At 40.1% G+C, this 21,325-nt stretch overlaps 1 protein-coding gene and 1 long non-coding RNA gene across 2 annotated transcripts; one reads left to right on the top strand and one right to left on the bottom strand.

Annotated features, from left to right (window-relative positions):
• The first annotated feature begins 307 nt into the window (after positions 1-307).
• Positions 308-5,111, top strand: cdkn2c (cyclin-dependent kinase inhibitor 2C (p18, inhibits CDK4)). The gene is made up of 2 exons (XM_055167107.2): positions 308-1,949; positions 3,464-5,111. Exons 1-2 carry the CDS (start codon positions 1,818-1,820, stop codon positions 3,821-3,823), a joined length of 492 nt encoding a protein of 163 aa, XP_055023082.1. The 5' UTR covers positions 308-1,817; the 3' UTR covers positions 3,824-5,111.
• Positions 5,112-9,415: 4,304 nt separating this feature from the next.
• On the bottom strand, positions 9,416-16,073 carry LOC129413398 (uncharacterized). Its single transcript, XR_012369704.1, has 3 exons — positions 15,411-16,073; positions 13,259-13,436; positions 9,416-13,100 (listed from the first exon to the last, which is right to left on the bottom strand). It is a non-coding gene; the product is annotated as an uncharacterized lncRNA (long non-coding RNA).
• Between the last annotated feature and the right edge of the window lie 5,252 nt (positions 16,074-21,325).

Below are 21,325 nucleotides of genomic sequence, written 5' to 3'. Positions count from 1 at the left end.
CTAAAGACTCTGATAGGCTTTGGGTCATACTTTTGGTTTGTTGTTACTTTTTAGAAAGATCTACTATGTGTACTAGTTAATGTGTGCAGTAATCTATAACATAGCTATAATATGTGGTTTTGCTCGATACGTATTTTTACTCTATCAAACATACAATTAGAAAAGTGTTTTAAAAACTGGGAGGATGCATCTCCCCTTCACATGACTTATTTAAAACCTAAACTGTTTATCAGTCTTGCCACGTATACTTCAATGAATTAAATATGCAAAAATGCATTTTTGGATATAAAACCATTTTATTTTTTATGCTGCAAAACCTTTACATGGGAACTCAAACACGAAGGTTGGTTCAGTGTGACAAAATCAGTGAGAAAGCTGATAGTGCATCTCTCAGCCTCTCCCCGGCATTACCGTTGAGTCCCGCCTCGCGTCTGTTAGTGGGCGGAAACTATCTTCCCTTTATTTCAAAAACGGAGTGATGTCAAACAACAGCGGCATAGTTTTGACAAAGTCAGCTGTCTTTCAACACCAGTACGCCAGGTTTAAGGACATCATGCGATCCACGGGACGTGTGCATGATTCAGCAGGTAGCGGATACAACGTTTCATTTTAAATGATCTCTACTATGACGTCGTCCACAGCGTATGTGCACCTATGCGCTTACAACGAAAACCTATATAGCTATTCAAGCATGCGGTTTGAAATGCTTCACTAAGCGGCGTTTGGATACCCTGCGCGGACTGGAAACCTGTTCAAGATTATTTCTACGCGTGTCAGTCTTGCCCCCGGCTGGCGGACTGGTATTTGTCAGTTATCCATTTTTGATCAGCCGCATGCCAGGCTCTGACCGATTTGATGTGCGAATCACGAAAGATTTGCATTTGACGTTTTACGTTTTTTGCCCCGTTCAAATTGGGCGGGAAGTTTACAAAAAACTCACAACGGAGCTTTGCAGATGCTTGGATGAATTAATCTAATTCCCTCGCGGAATAGCAGTCCACCCCGTGTATTTTTCTTTTTCAGAGGTCGTTTGGAGACCGCGATAGCGGCTTGACATCTGCCAATGCCTTGAACGGATCTCAGTTCTCCAGCCCATTGCACCTGCATATAGTTAATATCAAAGGACTCATGAAAGGGCACAGATGAGACGTTTGAGTCTCAGATACGAGCATTTCTTTTCATGTAGTAGTCCCTCGATCTACTGTTTTTTGCTATAGATCTCTAAAGTGCTTGCATGTGAGATCATTTGTACCAGGACTTTTCATGTTGTTGTTGTTTACATATCCGCCGCCTTCAAACCAAAAACGATTGCGCGCACGCGTTTTCATCTCTCCGCTTCAATGGTTAGCATCTTTATAATGAATAAAACAACGTTAACCTGGGTTTATTTCTAACCAAACTGGCGTTCCTGTACGTCATCTTCACGTTTAACACACCCGTGGTATCTGGAGAGCTTCATGTCACACAGGGACACGGGGAGGAACTTCTCACAGAGATCATATAAAAAGAGGATGTGTCTTTAGGTTTTGTATTTTCTTCTCTATAACCGATAAATGTCTAAATATCTGATAGATATGGCGTGACATCCCTGTTTTCTGCATGCGCTGGTTCCGATGGTTTCAGTAGGACGATATTAACGAGGGCGGACCTTGGCTCATCTCCAGCGGATATTTTTTGGGGGGCTGGAGATCGGACTATTTACTACAGCTTTGTAGTACTTCTCGTCACCATCACGATTTTTCATATAAACCAACGGACATCTTTTAAACCTGGAAACAGAGATATTCAACATCTCAAGCACTTTGTCAGGGGATATAATGGCCGAGGCCATGGCTATTGATAAGTTGAGCACAGCAGCTGCAAGAGGAGATCTGGAGAAAATTGAAAGGGTATTGCAAAGCAACGTTAACGTTAATGAAAGGAACAAGTACGGCAGGACACCATTGCAGGTTAGACTCACAAACCTAGACATTTTACATCTAACGGCCTTTAGAAGTCAACTTTATTGCATTCCATGTGTTGTTTGTTAAGCATTTGAAGCACTAAAGATAATGTATCTATCATTTTTTGCACCACGATGTTTACAATGCACCGTGCATCAGCTCCAAGAAAATACTTCGGTTTATACTGTAAGCAGAGACTCGTATGATTTATTTTAACGTTTATTTGTTAACCGCCACCACGTATCCACCTGTTGTAGCCTACGTGATCTCATTAGGCCAAATTTGAGTTTTAAATTAACAGGCCCATTTCCAAATACGTACATGTTTTTGTAATATTAGCAAATTATTATATTATTTGATTATGCAAACTAAACAAATGTTGTACACCTTAGCTACGGTGCTGTTTCACATTTGAAATTTTAGTTTTGATCCGCCTCGCTGTCTGAAATAATTCAAGGACTATTCAGATGTTAGTAAATTTAGCTTTAGAAATTTTTTAAACAGCCTAAAAGACTAAAAACAACATCAGGATTTTTTTATGAACACGCAGGATTTTTTTATAGACAGTAAGGCCCAAAATGTTTGTAGATGCTTATGTTCATTGTTTGTTTTATGAGGTAATATAAAACTCTCGTAAATCAGGTTGATATAAAAATATTTTACAAGCTTACAAAAAATTTACCCTTTTAAAAGGTTATTTGCTTACTAAAAATATTCAAAATCAGATTATCAGAAAGACCGACCAATAGGATGCAAACCAAACGCAATATATCTGCAATAATTTTAATGTATTTTCAGTCAGCATATCACTGAATTACTCATTTTCTTGTCTCATATTCCTACAATATTCACATCTTAACTTCAGAATGAGTGATTTTGAGTTCAGAGTCTGCTCACATGGGTAATCCCCATTCTCCATGTGCGCAACAATATATTAAATTACTATGTCATAAGTATAGAGCTGCGAAAAACAAGGCTTACATGTTGAAATATTGGTGTGATACTGGTGAACTTCCTGGTAAAATGTCCATAAACACAACCCATGTGGGAATTTTTTTGTTATGTCGACGTCACCTGAAAATCGCACACTTTATCTGCTCAAAATGTAGTTTGCTCATGTATGCTAAATACACAAAACAATTTTAATATAACACTTATAGCTCTTTAATAATACAAACATTTTAATTGCATAAGAGCTATGATTATAAAAATATATGCAAATTGTAAAAATTATTCTAATTATTGCATGTCACCACATGTAGTAAAAAATAACATGATTATTTTACAATTATTTTACACTGTTTTATATCCGTTTACAATCAAATATAAATAATTCACGCTCAAATAATGAAATAATGTTTAGGCATGATCGAAAAATGCACACTTTAACTTGAAATTTTACTAATAAATAAAAAAAACAATTATTTTGGAAACACACATACCCAGATTTCTTTAATATTTTTTTTCTTTGAGAGCAGTATCAACATTTTAACGCATGATGTCTGTTTAATATCTCTCAGGTGGTGAAACTTGGCTGCCCGTCCGGAGCTTTGGCGCTACTTCAAGCGGGCGCGGACGCAAACCTCCGCGACCCCATCGGAGGATTGACCGTAAGTCACGATGCCGCGAGAGATGGATATCTGGACACTCTACAGGTGCTCGCGCAGAATGGTGCTGATGTCAATCTCCTTGACAACGATGGCAACCTGCCTCTGCATCTGGCCGCGCGGGAGGGACACCTTGATGTCGTGCAGTATCTTGTAACTCATTGCAACACGCAGCCTTTTCAGCCTAACGCAAGAGGCTACACGCCTCGAGATCTGGCGTCCATGCACAAAAGACTAAAAACTGTGGAGTGGTTAGACAACATTGTGCCTTAATCAACAAAGAGATTTTGATCGGCATATAGGCCAATGTGAGTTGTTGCGTAACAGAGGTAAACAGATGCTGAACATGATATGTTGCACGGTGGTCACCAACCCTTTCCTGGAGATGTACCGTCTTGCATACTTTAGTTCCAAACCTGCTGCCTCTAATTATTTAGGTAGTTCACGTGTGTTTGATTGGTGTTGGAGCAGAACTCTGCAGGACAGTAGATCTCCAGGAACAGGGTTGATGACCACTGTGAATAGAAAATTCAGCTAACTACCTCTTATTGCGATATAAAATGTCAGATTTCGGGCTCAGGGGCTTGTGTTTATTTGTGAAGAACAAATCATATTTCAACTGATATCACTGATATGTAATCCACGTGGGACTCTTTTGCATAGAAAATAATCAACAAAAATTTCAATTGGCTGAAGCCTTTATGTTTGTCCGTGGGAGGGGTTTCCCACATCGAATAATTTCTAAATTAATGTTCATAAATATTCACCAATTTTGCGTTTTAGATTTATAGATAATTTCTTAGACTAACTTTTAAATATTACAATTCAACAACGCATTTTATAACAAAAATAACTGAGTATTAAGTTGTTTATAACCTGGATTAATCTGCTCAAAAAGTAATCGTAAAAATCTCTTTTTTTAATTGCACTATGCTGGTCAAAATTCATTTAACAGCCCCTGGTTGCTTTTTTGTGATTTTTATGACAGCGGAATTGCACTTTTGCTTGTATTTAATGTATGTGTAACATCAGTATTTAAAGATTAAATCTTTGCAAAATAACCAAAGAGATGATAAAACGGTTTCAGTATGATTTCGTAAACGTGTGTTTAACTATGGCCTAGTGTCACTGAAATACGGGTAGGCCTTAAAACATTCGTGAAACTGTATAATACAACACCGTGTGCATCAATGAGATGTTTGCCTGAACATTGATAACTGCTGTTGATGTTGTCAAATGTTTAGAAAACAAATAAAACGATGTGATGTTAGTAATTGTATATTTTATGTTAAGTATACAAGTTTACATTTGAGATGTTACGTTTGAGTTGTCTGTATTTTATATATAAGCAGAAATAGCTTCACAGCTGTCAATAAACAGTTTATATGCTTACGCTTTCTTTCAAGCGAAAAAGCGAAACTAAATTAATATTACGTTTTATTGTATGACCTTTGATTATTTTAATGCCAATTACATTTTACATTTTAAAATAATTTAAATGTATATAAAATGTCTCTAAGAATCAACTTAAATGCATGCACAATTAAAATTATAGTGCTTTTATGGGACTGCCTCAAATTATTTGACTATATTGGACTAAATATTTAAAACGTTTGAAGATGCTTTCGCCATAGATTTTAAAGTGGAAGCATGTCTCACCCCCTTCTCTTGATACATGGCTATAGGAGGTGTTTACTTCCATTAAACTGGAAAAAATCAGACTCTCGCTTACTGGTTCTTTACGGACCTTTGACAAGGTGTGGCGCCCCTATTTAGATTATTTGCTGGCTAACTCTCTTGATACATAAGCTGAGCATTAATATAAGTTATTCTTTTAATTAGTTATTTATGTTAAAACAAATATTAAGCCACCATGTGAAGTTCTAGGTTGTTGAGGGAGGGAAGTGTGTTTTCTGTGATAGGGTTAGTAATAACAGCAAACATTGTATAATAATTTTATAAAAATGTATGCTATAATTAGTGATTTGATATTCCATGTAGAAAATCTAATACAAAAATGTGTTTAGTGCTTTTAAAGGACAGTCAAATGCAAATGTAGCCTATCATGGGGGCACATTATTTCAGTCTCCAACCGTCTCGTGGTAATCTAAAACAAATATTTTGACAGTCATTCATTTCAAAACACGACCACATGATTCGGAGAGGGTGGAGATGTTTAACCACGCGTCTATTTGTAACAATGTATCCATATTATCTTGGATAACGCGCGTTTTTATGAATATGGCTCGTGCGTCAAGGATACTGCTACACTCTTAAAAAATGGTGCTAAATAGCACTAAAAGTTCGTAATCATATGGGAACTATTTTTAGTGCATTTCTATCCCATGCATGGCGCCTATGAAGAACCATACGGGGTGATTTAGCACCCCTATAGCACCACAGAGCACAATATAGATCTACACAGGTGCTATATGGCACATAAAATGGTTCCTCTATATAATTACGAGCCAGTGAACCACTTTTCGTGCTAGCATTCGTTTGTTTTTAGGGTGTATACTAGTGTTTGTATAATACAAATTAGAGACAGTAAATAATAAAATGGTGACTGAATGAGAGGAGTTTAATGGCTGAGAAGGCAAACGCTGCAGCAGAAACCCGTTACATCGGTGGGAGGAAACGGGTGCGCAGTGCCAACATTTTCAAATTTAGGCGCTTTCGGTGCAAAAACGCTTGGGTTTCTCTCCAAACGCACTGTGGAAGACAACACCATACGTTTTATTAATATGGTCATCTTTGGAGTTTTAAAAACGCCAAATTAATTTCCATGAATTGTGGAGATGTCATGAAGTGATTCTCTTCCTGGTTGCGCGGCTTCACGCATGCTGCGTAAATCTTCTAGAAACGCGCCATCCCTGCTTTATCATTCATTACTTTTGAAATTCAACGAATGACAATTCAACGAATGACAATTATACAGTTCGCAACACGGCTATTTTATCGCATGCCTACGATGAAACGGTAAATAAACAGCCTCTGAATGGATAAAAACTTTAGTAAATGTGTTTTTAAAACTTGTATAGACATGTCTGTGGTCGGTAGCATATAGCATTTGTGTTGGGTAATAGTCCTTTATACAAAAAATATTGTTTAGAAAACTGTATATGTTTATTGGTGGAATTGTGTGTGTGGTTTAGTTTTTAAAAAATTACAGGCATGCTTTTAATTATACATATAGCAAATGGTCTGTGTATAGCATTTTATTAATTAAACGAAAGTCAAATGCAAATTCGACATAATGTTTTAATAAATATTTTAATAATGGGGTTAGACAGTTGTAAGCACAAAATTTGCATGTTATCCCGAGGCAGAGGACTTTACACGGCCATCTTTCCGATTTATCTTTGCATATAAATGTATCTACATACATATTACCATATTTATGATAAACGTGCTATATTGTAATATATACTGTTAATAAATTGTGGCATGTCCACTATGAGAACAATAATTTGATCTTTCTTTAATATTACAGTGTGTAAATGTTTAGGTCTCTGACCTTTCAAGGAGATTGAGTTGTATACAGTATGTCATTACACTTATATTAATATTATATTGAAATTTCAGCTCAGCTGTTTAAAGACATTATTTTGAAATGAATCAGGGTTAACACTGCTTACACAAATCTCTCTATAAAGATCCCCTCTTGCACGTTTGGTAATGCTGATTTAACCCCAATGTGGGTTACATATATGAAAAAGCCATTTCGATACTTTTGACCTATAAAATGGCTGAAATGAGACATTAGGGATCGTTATGAGGCAGACCTTTGCATCTGCATTTCACAAACACTTGTGATTTGACACAGCCTCGGCTGGGAGTTTATTTCACATTTAGCTGTCTTTAATTGCTCGACTGCAATATTTTGCTTTGTCCCAGTGACTTTATTGGATGTCAAAATTTTTCTATTTATGCCAACCAAAATATGTAAGAAAGTTTGTTTGATATCTAAAGTAGTTATTTGAAATACTTGAATAGGTTCCAGGGGGTATTAAATAATATTTCGATTTGGCTTTGTTAAATCTGTAAAACATTATTAGATTTAAATACCTAATTGTAAATAATCTCATTATTATTTTAGTATGTCATTATTATTGTGAGAAAAGACAAAAAATATTATGTTGGCCTTAGCTAAATATATAGCCTACGTACAGTACTTTGTTTGTTTAGCACTCACAGTATTCATTGTTTCTTAAGTGACTTTTATAATAGTAATGATAATGTAAAAGGGCGTTTGTATTTGTGTTACTGGTGTGGTCAAAGACAAATTTCAACCTTGGTTGACAATAAATTTGTATTGTATTGTATTGTTTAGTGTAATATGAGACACAAATGGTTTTAAGATAAAGGGGTTGTGGGAAGAAACATAAAAGCAACCTAAATAACATTTTATTTGTCCACAATGTACAGTATATATTTTGTGTTATATATCAATACAACATAGTTTAAGTGTACATACAATGATAATTGCTTTTAACCCCAATGCTATAAAATGTAATGTACACAAATAATAATAAAAAAGCCTCAACATATGTCTTGTTGTTTGGTTGCAAGTTATTAGAGAACGCTCAACAAAACACCCATTGCTTTACAGCCAAAGCACCATTGATTTTGTGGGCAAAATAACAAGTTTGCTGCTTTGTAATTTATGAGCATTACAAGAGCTTCTGTGGGCAGCTGCCAGGTGGAGTGCCACTTGAAAGCTTTGTTTTCCCACAGAAGGGGTGATACAATATGTCCAAAAGCTGTGGTGGTGATACATTGGGCAATCAACAGGGTCACATTTATCAGACTTGGAAAAAACCCAAGCATTTTGCTTTTCATTTTCATGAGAAGTTAATTTGTGGTTGCAATGACTGACAGCACAGGACTCAATTCAAGCGCTTCCTTCCACATTCTGCACAGGCAGATGGTTGTGACACAAAATGATGACCAGAGTTTTTTTAAAACACACACATACCCATTCCATACCCATAACATTTTCACCCAAAGAAGTATGTAGAAACACACACACATTTACAAATCTATAAAATTTTAATGTCCTATATATACTATAACCCTAACCAACGCTCTAAACCTTACCCTAACAAAACAATTTCAACATTTTTACAATAAAAAAAACTTTACCTACTATATTTATGTAGCATTTAGACAAATAAGGATGTCCCCAAAGGAAAGTTTTGCTCAGGTTTGCTCCCTTTTGGGCCCAAATTTGTCCCCAAAACACAGTTACAATTACGTTTTGCAGGTCCATAATGAAAAAAACAAACTTACCACTCAAAAATGTCCATTAACAATCTCTGAAAAAAAGTATTGTTCCTTAAAATCTGAACATTTGTCTGATACAGGCTTAATAATGTAATGTTTGTTTACTAATGTAAGTTACTGACATTAGCCTCATGAGCCTCGCTGTGAAACAGCCAATCAGAGCAAAGCTCATCATTATTTTTCATGACCCTTCCAAATAAGGAACAGAGCCGAGATGGCCTCCGCCATGCCAGAGCCCACAGCCAACCTTGAGCCCTCCAGAGCCACAAGCCCGGCCAAGAGAACCGTCCCTCCGAGCCCAAGCCCCTCTGTTGTGTGCCCTTGTCTCTGTCTGTGTCCAGGTTCCCAGTTTTCCCTGGTTCCAATTATGTCACGAGTCCTATCTAACCCCCCCAAGAAGTGGTTTCCAGACACTCCTCAAGAGAAAAGAGGCTAAGACAGGGCATAGCCGGCAGAGGCTGGGACCAGGGTGGCGCCTGCAGAGACTGGGACCAGGGCGGCCCCGGCAGAGTCTGGGCCTAGAGCGGCGCTGGTGGAGACTGGACCTTTTGGCCATTATAGATAGGCTTGGGCTCCGAGGGACGGTTTTCTTTGCCAGGTCTGTGGGTCTGAAGGGCCCATGGTCGGGTGTGGGCTCTGGGATGGCTGCTGACATCTCGGCTGTGGCAGGTGGCTCAGGTGGCTCTGGTTTATGGGCTTGAGAGACTTCTTGTGAAACAGAAGAACAGAGAGCAGACCACACACACCACAGAGCCATGGAGAACACAGGAAGCACAGAAGACAAAGGACATACCTCAGACTCCATAGGTCACCACAGAACTGGAAACCACCGGACTACAGGCACCAGCTGCCCGCACTGACACCAGAGGAGTAACCAGCCGCCTAGCCATGAAGTTCACCAGAAACACAGCAGAAGTGGCCATCTTGAGGACAGGATCTGGAGCGGCAACCATCTTAGACACAGGCTCTGTGGAAGCCGGTGCAGGCATGAGTCTCGGGCTAGCCACCATTAGCATGGTGCACACACGTCTGTCACTGGCCTGGCTCTCTAGCCTGTGGAGCCTGGCGCTTACTGCCCCCCCAAAAAACTGTTTAGGTGAGGCATCTGCCTCCGTCTGTGAAAGGAGACCCGACAAGACTTGTAGGCAGGCCGTGGCCAGAGAGGATAGCTGCCACCTTCTTCTCTTGGGGTCCGATAAGGCTACGACCCACCTGGAAGTCCAGGTACTTCCCTTTGGCAAAAGCCAGGTAACATTTCAGAGGGTTGGAGGTCAGACCAGCCTGGCATAGCTCCAACAGCACCTTCCGCAGCTCCTTCAGATGGTCTTCCGAAGTCTCTGAGTGGATGACGGCGTCATCGATTTAGGCGGCCGCATAAAACTGGTGCGATCGCAAGAGGACATCCATCAGCCGCTGGAAGGTGGCCGGGGCCCCGTGTAGGCCGAAGGGAAGGACCCGGTACTGCCAATGGCCACTTGCGGTTGAAAAGCCCGTCTTCGGTTTGGCCTGTTCCGTTAAGTGGACCTGCTAGTACCCCTTGGTGAGGTCGAGGGTCGAGATAAACCGGGCCCTCCCCAGGCGGTCCAGCAGCTCTTCGACACGGGGCATCGGGTAACTGTCAAATTCTTAGACTTTATTTAGATGATGGAAGTCATTGCAGAAGCAGAAGGTGCTGTCTGGTTTTGGAACCATGAAGATGGGGCTTGACCATGGGCTAGACCATTGGGTTCGATGACCCCCAATTTCAGCATCTCCTGTACTTCTTCCTCGATGGTGTGTCGCGGAGCCTCTGGGACACGATAAGGCCACTGCCGGATGATGACCCCAGGTGGTGTTCCAAGACGTGGGTCCGCCCAGGCTTGGAGGAGAACACATCAGAAAACTGACTGACCAGGTGTTGCAGCTCCGACTTCTCTCCGGCCGAGAGTTAAGGGTCCATGTCAACAACCACAGGAGGTGAGTTGGCCAAGGCAGAAAGCTGGGGTCCGGTCCCGACCCAGCGCTTCAGGATATTAATATGGTAGAGCTGGGCCTCTTTCCTTCTACCTGGTTGCCAGACACAGTAGGTGATGGGGCCGACCTTCTGGTGGACCTCCTTTGTTTGGGCTGCCCAGTTGTAGTGTCGCTGCTGTGCTTGTTGTGCCTTGGCGAGGTGTTCCAGGACAATAGGCATGACTTGGTCGATCCACTCTCGCATCTCCCGCACATGTTTCACCGTGGTTTGGTGTGCCGCTGGTTGTTGCTCCCAGGTCTCTCAGGCAACATCCAGCAGGCCGTGGGGCTGCTGACCAAAGAATAGTTTGAATGGTGTGAAGCCAGTGGAGGCTTGTGGGACCTCCCGGACAGCGAAGAGCACACAGGGGAACATCTTGCCCCAGTCTTGCTTGTCTTCGGCAGCCACTCGCCGTAACATCTGCTTTAGTGTTTGATTGAAGCGTTCAACGAGCCCGTTAGTCTGGGGGTGGTACGCCGTAGTGCGGAGCTGTTTGACCTTGAGGAGCTTGCACAGGTCAGCCATCATCCGGGACAAAAATGGGGTGCCCTGGTCAGTCAGTATTTGGCAAGGGGTGCCGACCCGGCTACACAGAAGAAACAGCTCCTGGGTGATCGCTTTTATGGTGGCCTTAAGGAGGGGAATGGCCTCAGGGTAGCGGGTGGCATAATCGATGATGACGAGAATGTGTTCATGGCCCCGGGCGGTCCCATCCCAATCCGCTCTAAGGGCACCTCAAAAATGGGCAACGGTATCAGCGGGCTGGGGGAGGGGAGCATGGTGACATCTGTTGGAAGGTTGGGCAGGCCTGACATAAACGCTTAACTTCAGCCTCCAGGCCCGGCCAGTGAAATAGGTCACGGGGGTGCTTTATTGTGTTCTGAGCCCCTAAGTGGCCTGCCATAGGGTGTGCATGGATCTCCATCACCACATCCGTCTTGGGGCGTGAGACGACCAGCATGAGTTTTTCCTCCCCCGTACCCTGTGCGACACAGTAAAGCAGGTCATTTGGGAATGAAATGGGGTGGAGAATGGGATGGGGTGCAGGTTGAAGCTCTTTCCCTTACGAGATTCTCGCTTGGGCCCAGCAGTGTATCAATTGGTCATCCTCCTGTTGCTCCTTGGTGAAGGCCCCGGCCCCAGTCACCTGCTGGTACAGATCAAAGTAGAGGTTCGGCCTTTGAGGGAGTGACTCACCATCCTTAGGGCTGTCCGAGGCCAGCAACACGGGACGCCGTGGGGGCCTCTGTATGGTCCTCTGGCCTGGGCGGTTTCCGGCAGGGCTGGCAGACTAGGTGACGGCAGCGAGCAGGCGGTCGAATCCCGGCCAGTCTCTACCAAGCAGGACCGCACTGGCAGGTCCTTGACGAGTCCGACGTCTACTGGCCAGGCGCCGTGTGTAGGAGTCGAGAAGGGCGAGGAACGGGCAGCCATTTATTCTTACTTCCACCTGCGGTGCGTTCTCTGTATGCACAGCGCAGCCTGCCAGCCAGGGTCGTCCAGGAGAGCGGGGTGCTTCGGTGGGCATGGGCTCACCTGGTCGCTGGGTGCCCTCCGTCGTGCGTCGCTCCTGGACCACCCTCCGGGGAAAAGGCGGCATTCGCTCCCCAACCTCCCGGTGTTGGCTGGCCTCCGCCAGCTTGATGGCCTCAACCAGCTCGTCGATGTTTGATGGGTTCCGTATGCCGGCTGACTAACGATGCAGGCAGGGCAGGGCTCGGAGGAGGCTGTCAACCACTACACGCTCCGCTGCCTGATGTGCACTGGGACCCCCGGCCAGTAGCCAGTGTTAGGCAAAGCGAGAGTTCAGGCCGGCTGCTGCGGGTCAAAGGTCCACTCGTGGAAGAGTTGGGTGGCGCTGATCGGTGACAATCCATCCCGGCCAAGGATCTCCTTCCTCAACTATTCATAGGAAGCACTTTGTTCCGGCATCAGCGCAAAATATGCCCGTTGCGCTTTCCCAGTAAAGAGCGGGGCCACGATCCATGCCCACTCATCCTTGGGCCACGCCTCCCGCACAGCAACGGTTTTCGAACATCTGGAGATACATCACTACTTCATCACGCGCAGTCATTTTCCACAGCAACTGCGTCGCCTGGACACGGGGGTCAGGTAGCGGAGCTCACTGGGCTGCGGCGATGCGGAGCGCGGCACGCTCGCGCTTTGTTTCCCCTTGCCGGGAGGCCATATGCTCCATGATTTGCTGCTGGCGGATGCTCACCTCGGTGAGGTGCTTCAGCAGTTCTTCCATCTTCGGGGGAGGAGCGTCACCTGGGGAAACAGAGAGGGGACATGAGCCAAAAGAGAAAAAAATCTGTCCAAACCAATCCAAGAGGGAAAAACTGAGTGTGAAGGGGTCTTTGTCGGTGTCTTCTTCACTGATGTGCCCGCATTCTCCACCAGTGTGGCGGGGTGAAGAAGCACACGACACGAGAATGCAGGTAAAAGCCCTGGAGGGTGGGTTTTATTAGTGGTTTAGTGGAAAAAAGAAGGCTAACATGAGGCGGATTGGTGCTCGGTGCTCTGCTTCCTCTTCTGTGTAAAGCGCTGTGCTGTGTGGGTCGATGCTCTTCCTTGGTGCTGGGACTGGTGGTCACACACTGCTCTCTGTGCTGATAACAGAAACAAAGGTTAGCCGAGTCTTGTGGAGACATCTCTCACCTCTGTGTTTGTTTGCCAGGTTTATAAAGCTGATGCTTGATGGGGCGCAGGTGTGGCCGCTCAGCTATAACGAACAGGTACAGGTGTGACTGCTCGGTTTCCAGGGCGATGTGACAAGAGTTCGGGACACGTGTCACACTATACACACACACACACACACACACACACACACACACACACACACACACACACACACACACACACACACACACACACACACACACATATATTAAATATATATTAACCTAATCCATGCCATGGCCAGTTTACAAGCCTTTTTATCAAGTGACCTGTAAAATAAAGTAAGCCTTTAAACCCTATTCAAATTCCATAAATATATAGATTTACATAAATAAATAGATTTACTGCATCAATGTCTTAAAAATATAAAATATGTCCCCAGCTAGAATTGCCCCAGTGAATCTAAGCCATTTCCACCCTTGCTGACAAATATATTTATTTTAAGTTTACTGATTAAAAATGCAACCCTGATTCTGAAGTGTAAAAATTCATATATATGAACAGAAAATGTGAAATTTACTAGTAAACTTGGACCTTCTTAGGATCTAATGCCTTCACTGGATCTTAAAGGAATATTCCTTGTATAAATGTCTATGTTCTGTTGAATACAAAGGAAGATATTTGAAAAATGTTTGTAATCAAGCAGATCTGGGGCACCATAGACTTCCATAATAGGTAAAAATAATACTATGGAAGTGAATGGTGCCCCAGATTTGTTTGGTTAACATTTAATATATATATATTTATTTTTGTTCAACAAAACAAATAAATTAATACAGGTTTGGAACAACTTGGGGGTGAGTAAATAAAGACAGAATTTTCATTATTCATTGAACTATCTGAATCTCACACTTCTGACACACAGAGCTTCTGAAATCAGGTTGCTGGTGATTATCTGATGTGTCCTTATAGTTAAAGTCATGATTTAGTTAAACTGCTTGCTTAATGCTGGTAGATAATATGCCTACCACATAAGAATGGCTCTCACTTGCTTCTGGTAACATTCATAATATTTCAGAATTGTTAAAAAAAAAGTGTGAAATTTCTTCCATGTTTTGAATCTTTTGAAAATGACAGGCAGTTGTTTCATATGGACCCTGACAAGAACTACATCACATTAACGGCAAGGTTTAAGAAGTATGTCTAAATTAACATGCTTTTTCACTAGCTGTGGTTTTATATTTTGGCAACATATAAAACCACAGCTACTGAAAAAACATATCCTTTTAACTCATTGGTTATCTTTGACCTGCACCTCTGATGGTCTGCATTTGCTCTATGTTTTATGTATGTATTACTAATTGTTGAACATATTTGCTTTACTGATTAACTTTTACTATTAAAGGGGACATTTCACAAGACTTTTTAAGATGTAAAAAAAACGTTGGTGTCCCCAGAGTACATAAGTGAAGTTCCAGCTCAAAATACCATATGGATAATTTATTCTAGCATGTTAAAATTTCCACTTTGTAGGTGTGAGCAAAATGTGCCGTTTTTGGGTTTGTCCTTTAAATGCAAATGAGCTGATCTCTGCACTGTGGTTGGATAGTGCAGATTAAGGGGCGGTATTATTCATTTCTGACATTACAAGGGGGACTAAATTTCAAATACCTATTTTTTCACATGCTTGCAGAGAATGTTTTACCAAAACTAAGTTACTGGGTTGATCTTTTACACATTTTCTTGGTTGATAGAAGCACTGAGTACCCAATTATAGCACTTAAACATGGAAAAAGTCAGATTGACAGGATATGTCCTCTTTAAGCTATTAAAATGCCAATAAAACGGTTTAATAAAAAATAAGTTTGTTGTGGAAAGCGTCTAAATATTTTTTTGATTTTAAGTATTTTATAATTAATAAGTGTCCATAAGCAGCAGTTTTCCATTTCGACAACTTACCGCATAAAGTGTGAGCAGGGTCTTTATCAGGAACGATGAAAGCTTCAGGCCATCTGGGCTTTGCATTGAAACATCCTCAATCTCTAGAAATGGAATCCAGTTGAGAGAAAAATCAAATTCTCATTTGCAAGATGGGTAAGAGAGAGAGAGAGAGAGAGAGAGAGAGAGACCTGGAAAGGCTAACCTCTAAACCCACAGAATTGAGTCGTTTTGCCATTTATCTGTGATACTGACAAGCTGCAAAGAAGATTAGACACTCAAGGTTGTGACATCCTATTTATATCCTGTATTTCATACAATGCAAGTCATGAAAGACTTCCTATCCTTACCCACAGTCACTGTTGCTAAACCTAGAAATACAAACGAACGAAGATGCATACAATAGGGTAAAAATACATAATAAATATCGCAACGTATGTGATGTTGATTCATCACTGCACAACAAACAGGGCGACCGACAGCGATATGACATTAATGGCTAAAAATCTTTTTTGAATAGTCAGTTTACTGGGCAGGAGGAAAAGTGAGACATGCATGGGTGAAACAGTGAAATTACAAACGCAGTGTCCCTGGCCTTTTAATGGGGGGGTCCACTCAGCTCCTCTATGGCGGTGTTTCTCACCCAGGGGTCCAGGGCCAACTAGTAGGCCTTAAAGGAAAACATCACCGTTTTTTCAATATTTTACTATGTTCTTACCTCAACTTAGACAAATTAATACATACCTATCTTTATTCAATGCATGCACTTAATCTTTGTACAGAGCATCATGAATGCGTTAGCATTTAGCCTAGCCCCCTTCATTCCTTAGGATCCAAACAGGGATGAATTTAAAAGCCACCAAACACTTCCATGTTTTCCCTATTTAAAGACTGTTACATGAGTAGTTACACGAGTAACTATGGTGGCACAAAATAAAACATGGCGATTTTTGAGCAGATAAAAAATGAGAACTATATTGTATGGCGGAAGAGCACTTAGTTTGCAGCACTTCGACCTTGAGCGCAGTAATATTGACAGAAGTTTGAGCAAGAGGGGGATTAGTCAGGAGTGATGATGTTACTGCCCACCGAGGTTGAAGTGCTGCAAACTTAGGGGCTGGACACACCAAAACTTTTAAACGCGGCTGAAAACGCCTTGAGGACGCCGAATGCCAGCTGTTTTTCAGCCGAGCGCTTTGGTAGCTCTGATACTTTAGCTGTGAGCCAGTTGGTTGCTGTGGTAATGTCCCACCCCTACTCCACTGTGATTGGATGGCCGTGTGAGAACTGACATTGACGAGCGGAGCTTTTCACACAAAGTTGAATCTCTTTCAACTGACGACGCTCAGCGCAGAGCGCAGAAAAAACACAGAGCGTATATTTGGAAAACGCAGAGTTCCCATTGGAATCAATTGAAAACATGCTCCGGCCGCGGGCGTAAAAGTCTTGGTGTGCACGCCCCCTAAGGGCTCTTCCGCCACACAATATAGTTCTAATTTTTTATCCACTTTAAAAATCGCCACGTTTCATTTTGTGCCACCATACTTACTTGTGTAACTACTCATGTGACAGTCTTTAAATAGGGAAAACATGGAAGCGTTTGGTGGCTTCTAAATTCTTCCCTGTTTGGATCCTAAGGAATGAATGAGGCTAGGCTAAATGCTAACAGATTCACGACACGCTGTACAAAGATTAAGTGCACACATTGATAAAAGATAGGTGTGTATTAATTCGTCTAATTTGAGGTAAGAACATAGTAAAATATTGAAAAACTGTGGTGGTTACCTTTAATATGACTAAAATATGACAAAACAAGCATTTGAATAACTAAAAATCTAAATATTTATTTGGTATTTTATAACAAATATGTATTTTTACTTCAGCTAAGCTCTAAAATAATCTAGTATTAGGTAGAAATTGTGGGAAAGCCTTGAAGTCAAAAAAAGTTTACATCCACTGACCGCACCATGGTTTAGCCTACTCACCTCTCCACTTCTTCTCAAGAAATATTTAAACTGGTGTCATCGAAAACACACTTTCACTAAAATACTTGTGAAACATGTAATCTCAGTTAAAAAACAACAACATAATTTTCACGACATACTTAACACACAATAAAACAGAATCATGGTAGTACTGTACCAAAATACTATAACACTACAGAACAGCTACCTGGTTAAGCATTACATAACCCAGTTTTTTTCTAGTCACTCAAAGCCGAAAATGTGACAAAATTTGAGTTTCTCACATCGAAATGACAACTCTGTTGGATTCTTGCAAAAACTGGGCACGGCCTACAACAAAAGTGACTCAGCAGTTCATATGTCTGCGGTAAGCGCCCTCTAGTGGTGTATTAATGATACTGCAGCATACGCACACTGTTTCTATAGTGACCACGGGTCTCGTGGCCAGTAAGGAATGACGTGCAGTGACGCAATTTCTTATCAAGCAGTGTCCTGCAGTTATTAGATGCTAAAGAAAGCGGTTAAATGGATTAATGTATGTAAGGATTTCCATGTTTTTATTTAATTTATCTTCTTTTATCCCCTGGCTAATGTAAAAAATTGAAGAATATAATTGATTCAATAAAAAAGTTAGATGCTACCATATTCTAAAACTTGTTTTAACATTTTATTACTATTACAGATACGATTTATGACATAAATTAGCTGTTTATTCAACCTTCTGTAACAGTTTATTTGTTTATTATTTATATTTTTAAGAAATTACACATTTTATAATTATAAAACAGATATAGGTGATATATTATTGATTATATTAGATTATATTATTATAAAATTATAACTCCCCTCTATTCCAAAAAGTACACAATATATGGTATAAAAGTATATGGAAGTGCATAATGAAATTTTTAACAATTTGACTATACTATTGTTTATAAATATATGTACTGTGCAAAAGTCTTAGGTCACCACCACCAGACTTGTTGTTTTAGAAGTTTTAATGTTCATCCATATTTATTTTTCTATCTATTTTATTAAGATACAAACAGAAAATACAGGACATTTGTACACACAAATAAAAAATATATTTTTTCAGGATTAAATGTCTTCTTTAGGCATCGTCTCTGCTTAATGTGACCTCTCTTGGCACTAAATACATCTTAAGCGTTTTTAAGCAGAATAAAGTAAAAAAGACAAATTTCTTTAAAATTAGAAATTAGGATTTAATTTCATTTAGGTTTAAGAGATCCTGCATTTTCCTGCTATTGCTCAAGTGGAAGGGGAGTTTACCCTAAAAACTTGACACATCAGTTTACATTTTTATACAGTTTTTAATACTATACACACATTTCCTGTATTTTCTGGATGTATTCTATTAAAGAGACTGAGAAACAATTATATATGATCACCATAACATTGCAAAAACAACAAATCTAATAAACTACTATGCTATAATACACCCTAGACCCTAATATTATTAACAAATTTATGTTACTGCAAAAGACAGACCCTTAAAGGGGCTATGGCACAAGACTTTTTTATGATGTCAAATAAATCTTTGGTGTCCCCAGAGCACATATGTGAAGTTTTAGCTCAAAATAACATATAAGCATGTTAAAATTGCCACTTTGTAGGTGTGTGCAAAAATGTGCCGTTTTGGGTGTGTCCTTTAAAATGCAAATGAGCTGATGAAATTCAAACACTGATCACAATGATGGTGGTTTGTTGCAATTAAAACTCAATTGTGCTTTTCTCTGCACTAAATGGCAGTGCTATGGTTGGATAGTGCAGATTAAGGGGTGGTATTATTATAATAAGAGCTTCTTATGACATCATAAGGAGAGCCAAATTTCAACTACCTATTTTTATATGCTTGTAGAGAATGGTTTACCAAAACAAAGTTACTAGGTTGATCTTTTTCACATTTTCTAGTTTGATAGAAGCACTGTGGACTGAATCATTTAAACATGGAAAAAGTCAGATTTTCATGCCATGGCCCCTTTAATATTAGACACTAGTTTAACAAAGATAAACACACACAGAGACAGTTCCATAGCATAAATTCTATTTATTATTTGCCTGTAGTACATATAAGATGCATAACTTTATATATACATACATATTTATGTATATATATATATATTCACAGACAGACAAACGGTAGACCCTCACAGCCTTACACACGTGTCACATACAAACAGATCGTAGATCATGTCCATGTGCTCCCAGCACATCATGGAGTATCACTTTCTTGTATGGCATTGCACTGATGACATGTCTCTCAGGAGCATCTGTGAACGTTATCAAGCGGTCACTTATCACTCCTGATGCAATTATTTGCTGATGCAAACCTCTGCCGTCCCAGGATGTCCAGCTGAAAATCTTCTGCTTGTCTGGTATAAGGCAATGGAGCTCTGAGTTGTATGTAGGCCAAAAAAAAGACAAAAACTACAACTAAAGTATTGTGCAAAACCAGGTCAATGGATTTTCTATGGAGAATATATCACCCACCTTCATTAACTATACACATCCTATACAGTCACTCCACACTAGGCATGTTTTCAAGCACAATAACAAATCGTCACTTCAATAGCAGCCACTAACCACCAGAATGGTTTTCTCTTTTTTTATTTTGAGTAAGGGGACAGATTTAATATGCCTCACATTGATAATATCAAGCATAGATGAGACATATTTCGCACTGCCACTTCTAATTTATGTTACCCTTATACAAAATCTGAGAATAAGAAAAATAGATATTAACTTTCAAGTCTCTCTTGTGCTTTCTTTTACAGTCATCACTATCAGAAAATGTACAACCATTTAGGTACAGATATGCATCTATGAGTTGTAGGTACTTATATGCAATCTTTACATTGCAAAAAAATAGAAAAAAATTCTTAGTATTTTTGTCGTTTTCAGTAAAAATATCCAAAAACACCTAAATTAAGACGCTTCTTCTTGATGAGCAAAACGACCCAAAAAATAAGTCTAGTTTTTAGGCCAAAAATATCAAATGTAAGTGATTTTGTGAACAAAACAAACAAAATAATCTGCCAATGGGGCAAGCAAATTTTTCTTGAATTTAGTGTTTAAGAAAAAAATTAAAGATTTTTTTTTTTTGCTTACCCCATTGGCAGATTCCTTGCTCGTTCCATGCACAAAAAAACCCAAATTTGATATTTTTGGTCTTATTTTCTTGGTTCGTTTTGCTCAACAAGAAAAAGCATCTCAATTCAAGAACCTCTAGATATCTTTACTGAAGAAAACAAGACAAAAATACTAAGAACACTTTCTTGAAATCATTTTTTGCAGTGTAGATACAAAGTTTAAAAGGTAACATCTCGGTGACCACTTTTATACCTTTTTTCTGAGAGTGTAGAGAGAGGTCTGGACACCAAACACAGGTGGACACCAATAAATCATTCATTTGGAATAAATAATGAACAAGCAAACCTGCGCATCTTGGTTTGGGGGTGAACATCTACTGCACTGCAGAAAAGGATTTTCAAGAATGTCTTAGTATTTTTGTCTTGTTTTCAGTAAAAATATCAAAAAATTATTAAATTAAAATGTTTTTTCTTGATGAGCAAAACAACCCAAGAAAACAAGTCTAGTTTTTAGACCAAATATACCAAATTTAAGTGATTTTGTGCATAAACAAGCAAAAAAAAAAAATCTGCCAATGGGGTAAGCATATTTTTCTTACATTCTTACATTCTTACATGATATTTTTGGTCTAAAAACCAGACCCATCTTCATGGGTCGGTTTGCTCATCAAGAAAAAGCATCCTCATCCAAGAATTCTTTGATATTTCCACTGAAAACAAGACAAAAATACCAAGAATTTTTTTCCTGAAAATCATTTTTTGCAGTGTGCCTGCATTTCTGCTTGTTGTCAAATGAATTAGCCATGAATTAGAGGTCTACTGTAATTTTTTTTTAAAGAAAATAATAATAAACACACACATA

Source organism: Misgurnus anguillicaudatus, chromosome 5, assembly GCF_027580225.2.
Source record: "Misgurnus anguillicaudatus chromosome 5, ASM2758022v2, whole genome shotgun sequence".
NCBI lineage: Eukaryota > Metazoa > Chordata > Actinopteri > Cypriniformes > Cobitidae > Misgurnus > Misgurnus anguillicaudatus.
This window is presented reverse-complemented; position numbering and strand designations above follow the sequence as displayed.

Coding starts and splice junctions, on each gene's coding strand:
- cdkn2c (XM_055167107.2), top strand. CDS start 1,818: ATGGCCGAGGCCATGGCTATTGATAAGTTGAGCACAGCAGCTGCAAGA. Junction 1,950..3,463: donor ACGGCAGGACACCATTGCAG/GTTAGACTCACA, acceptor AATATCTCTCAG/GTGGTGAAACTTGGCTGCCC.